At 38.0% G+C, this 3,171-nt stretch overlaps 1 protein-coding gene across 1 annotated transcript in view; it reads right to left on the bottom strand.

Moving 5' to 3' along the window:
- TRIP4 (thyroid hormone receptor interactor 4) overlaps positions 1-3,171 on the bottom strand; it is a 75,851-nt gene that overhangs the window by 67,873 nt on the left and 4,807 nt on the right. The window contains exons 2-3 of the mRNA XM_017884952.1: positions 2,711-2,880; positions 1,621-1,754 (exon numbers count right to left, since the gene is read on the bottom strand). Coding sequence (XP_017740441.1) covers positions 1,621-1,754; positions 2,711-2,880 — 304 coding nt within the window. The remainder of the gene's footprint in view (positions 1-1,620; positions 1,755-2,710; positions 2,881-3,171) is intronic.

The raw sequence follows: 3,171 nt of genomic DNA, 5'->3' as shown, positions 1-3,171 counted from the left end.
AAAAAAAAAAAAAAAGAACTTCGTAACAAAAGATATCCTAATGACTAACAGGCATATGAAAAGTTCTCGATTTCATTAGTTGTAAAATAATGCAAAACGGAAACAAAATGCAGTACCACTAAATACCAACCAGAATGGCTAAACTGAAAAAGAGAAAATATGAAGTGTTAGCAAAGATACAAAAGAATTAGACCTCTCATAGACTGCTGGCAGGACTGCAAACTCATATCAATTAAAGTTGAACATATGCATGTTCTATGACACAGCAATTCAACTCCTAGATACATACTAAACAGAAATGTGTAAATATGTTCACCAAAAATACATACAAGAATGTTCACTGTTGCATTGGAATTGGTAACGATCCAAATATTAGAATGGATAAATTGTGATGTATTCACTTAATAAAATTCTGTGTAGCAATGAGAATGAGAAAGTATAGCTGTCCAGAATAGAGATGAATCTCATAAATTGAAAGAAGCTAGACACTGGCTAGGCACGGTGGCTCATGCCTGTAATCCCAGCACTTTGAGAGGCCAAGGCAGGCAAATTGCTTGAGCTCAGGAGTTCAAGACAGCCTGGCCAACATGGTGAAATCCCATCTCTACTAAAAATACAAAAATTAGCTGAGTGTGGTAGTGTGCGCGCCTGTAATCTCAGCTACTCGGGAGGCTGAGGCTGGCCAATCACTTGAACCCGAAGGCAGAGGTTGCAGTGGGTCAAGATTGCACCACTGCATTCCAGCCTGGGTGACAGAGCAAGACTCCATCTCCAAAAAAAAAAGCAGCTAGATACAAGAGTACACACTATTTAGCTCCATTTATTTAAAGTTCAAAAACAGGGCCAGGTGCGGTGGCTCATGCCTGTAATCCTAGCACTTTGGGAAGCCAATGTGGGTGGATTGCCTGAGCTCAGGAGTTCGAGACCAGCCTGGGCAACTTGGTGAAACCCCGTCTCTACTAAAATACGAAAAATTAGCTGGGCGTGGCGGTGTGGGCATGTAGTCCCAGCTACTCCGGAGGCTGAAGCAGGAGAATCGCTTGAACCCAGGAGGCAGAGGTTGTGATGAGCTAAGATTGCGCTACTGCATTCCAGCCTGGGCACAGAGCGAGACTCTGTCTCAAAAAAAAAAAAAAACTCACGAAGTGTTCCATAATAAAAAAAAAAAAAGCACCAGCCGCATGGGACACACTTCATTAAATATTTTTCAACTTATATTTATCTGCCTGAATCTCATCTCAAAGCAAAGATGTCAATTAGCCAGGCATGGTGACGAGCACCCAGCTACTCGGGAGGCTGAGGCAGGAGAACTGCTTGAATTCAGGAAGCGGAAGCTGCAGTGAGCCAAGATGGTGCGACTGCACTCCAGTCTCGGCAATGGAGCAAGACTCCGTCTTGGGGAAAAAAAAAAAAAGCAAAGATGCCTTTATAATACTAATCAGGTTGCCAAAGAAAAAATCTACCATATAGAAAGGAGTACATATAATTTTTCTTCCAAAATTCATGCATTTGTTGAAAAATTGCCATTCTAGACCAATTTGTACACTTTGCTCTCTGAAATGTATTAGTCACTTCCTCTTCTCCAATAGCCAGAAAAAGCTTCAATCTATAAGCACTCACCTTGGCCAAATCAAAAGGTGTTTTAACTTCTGCAGTCGTGTCAGGTTCAGTAAACGCAGGAACTTCCTGTCTGTTTCTCCCTTTCTTCCTACCCCGTTTTAGATGGTCTCCTGATTTCTGCCCATCTAAAATTTCTTTAAAGATAGAAAAAAAAAAATACACACACACAGATTGATAAGAGGATTCCTGGTGAACTTCTACAGCTAATAAACTAAGGTGATGCTTACTTAGTATTTAGAGTCAAGATATCATCAGGAAGATTTTTAATTATCTTTTCCTGCCAAACCAGAATAAAATTTAAATCATCATTTTTAAGAGTGCAGTCAATGAAAAAAAACTCAAACAAGTGGCTGGAATTAAGTTAAATTAAAATCTGATATTCTAAAATCAGGCTCAGTGGCTCACATGTATAATCCCAGTACTTTGAGAGGCCGAGGCAGGTGGATCGTTTGAACCAAGGAGTTTGAGAGTAGTCTGGACAACAGAGTGAGACCCTATCTCTAGAAAAAAATACAAAAATTAACCAGGTGTGGTAACACATGCCTGTAGTCCCAGCTACTCAGGAGGCTGAGGTGGGAGAATCATCTGAGCCCAGGAAGCAGAGGCTGCAGTGAGCTGTGATCAAGCCATACCATTCCAGCCTGGGCAATGAAAGTGAGACCATGTCTTAAAACAAACAAAATTCTGATATTGTAGATTACATAATAACTTATTTAGTTTGGTGCTCGTCTTTTGTACTGTTTAAGTAGTTATCTCTAAATGCTATTCATACTATAGTCAATCAACACTTTACTTAGATACAGGTATGCATATGACTGAAAAATGTTTCTTTATGTATAAATTTTTCAAATTATTCTGAAGCCACATTTGTGTCTGTAAACAGGCATTTTTTGGTGATATTTTCTAAGTTAAAAAAGAACTAGAGCAATATTCATTATGGATTGAGTAGAACCGAACTAAAAATATGTATACATATGATTCTGTTTAAGTTAGTTGTGAAGAAATACAAGATGGCAAAAAAAAAAAATTAAATTCTTTAAGCCTGCCCACTTACCAATATTTCAACATTTGCTTAATTACATTAACTTACCGTCTTTTTTGAAGCACTGCTGCAAAGGATCAGAAATCAACTCCTGATCATTCTTTTGCCATTTGGTTATAAGTTCTTCTATGAATTGACCTTTTTTGCCTTCATTTCCCTGGAGGAGATCAGTAACATATTCTCGTATCTCTTCAGCACTCTCAATTGACAAAACATACCTCAGGAGGCAAAGATATAAGTTGTTGAAACAAGACTAACTTACACTGTTTCTCAGTAATCTTAACAGAGATCTAGGTAGTAAAAACCATTCATTAATCTATTAGAGTGTTTACTTTGAGCCAAGTACTATGCTAGATGCTAGAAATACAATATGATCCTAACTGGTATGAAGGTATACATACATACACTTATGTGTAGGAAAAAAACAACGTTATACACCAAAATGATTACTAGTGAGTGATGGGATTAAAGGTAGTTTTAATTTATTTTCTTTTCTTTTTTTTTTTTTT

Source organism: Rhinopithecus bieti, unplaced genomic scaffold (assembly GCF_001698545.2).
Source record: "Rhinopithecus bieti isolate Rb0 unplaced genomic scaffold, ASM169854v2 scaffold_13262, whole genome shotgun sequence".
In the NCBI taxonomy this organism is placed as follows: Eukaryota; Metazoa; Chordata; class Mammalia; order Primates; family Cercopithecidae; genus Rhinopithecus; species Rhinopithecus bieti.
Note: the sequence above shows the minus strand (reverse complement) of the source record. Positions and strands in the feature narration are given on the sequence as shown.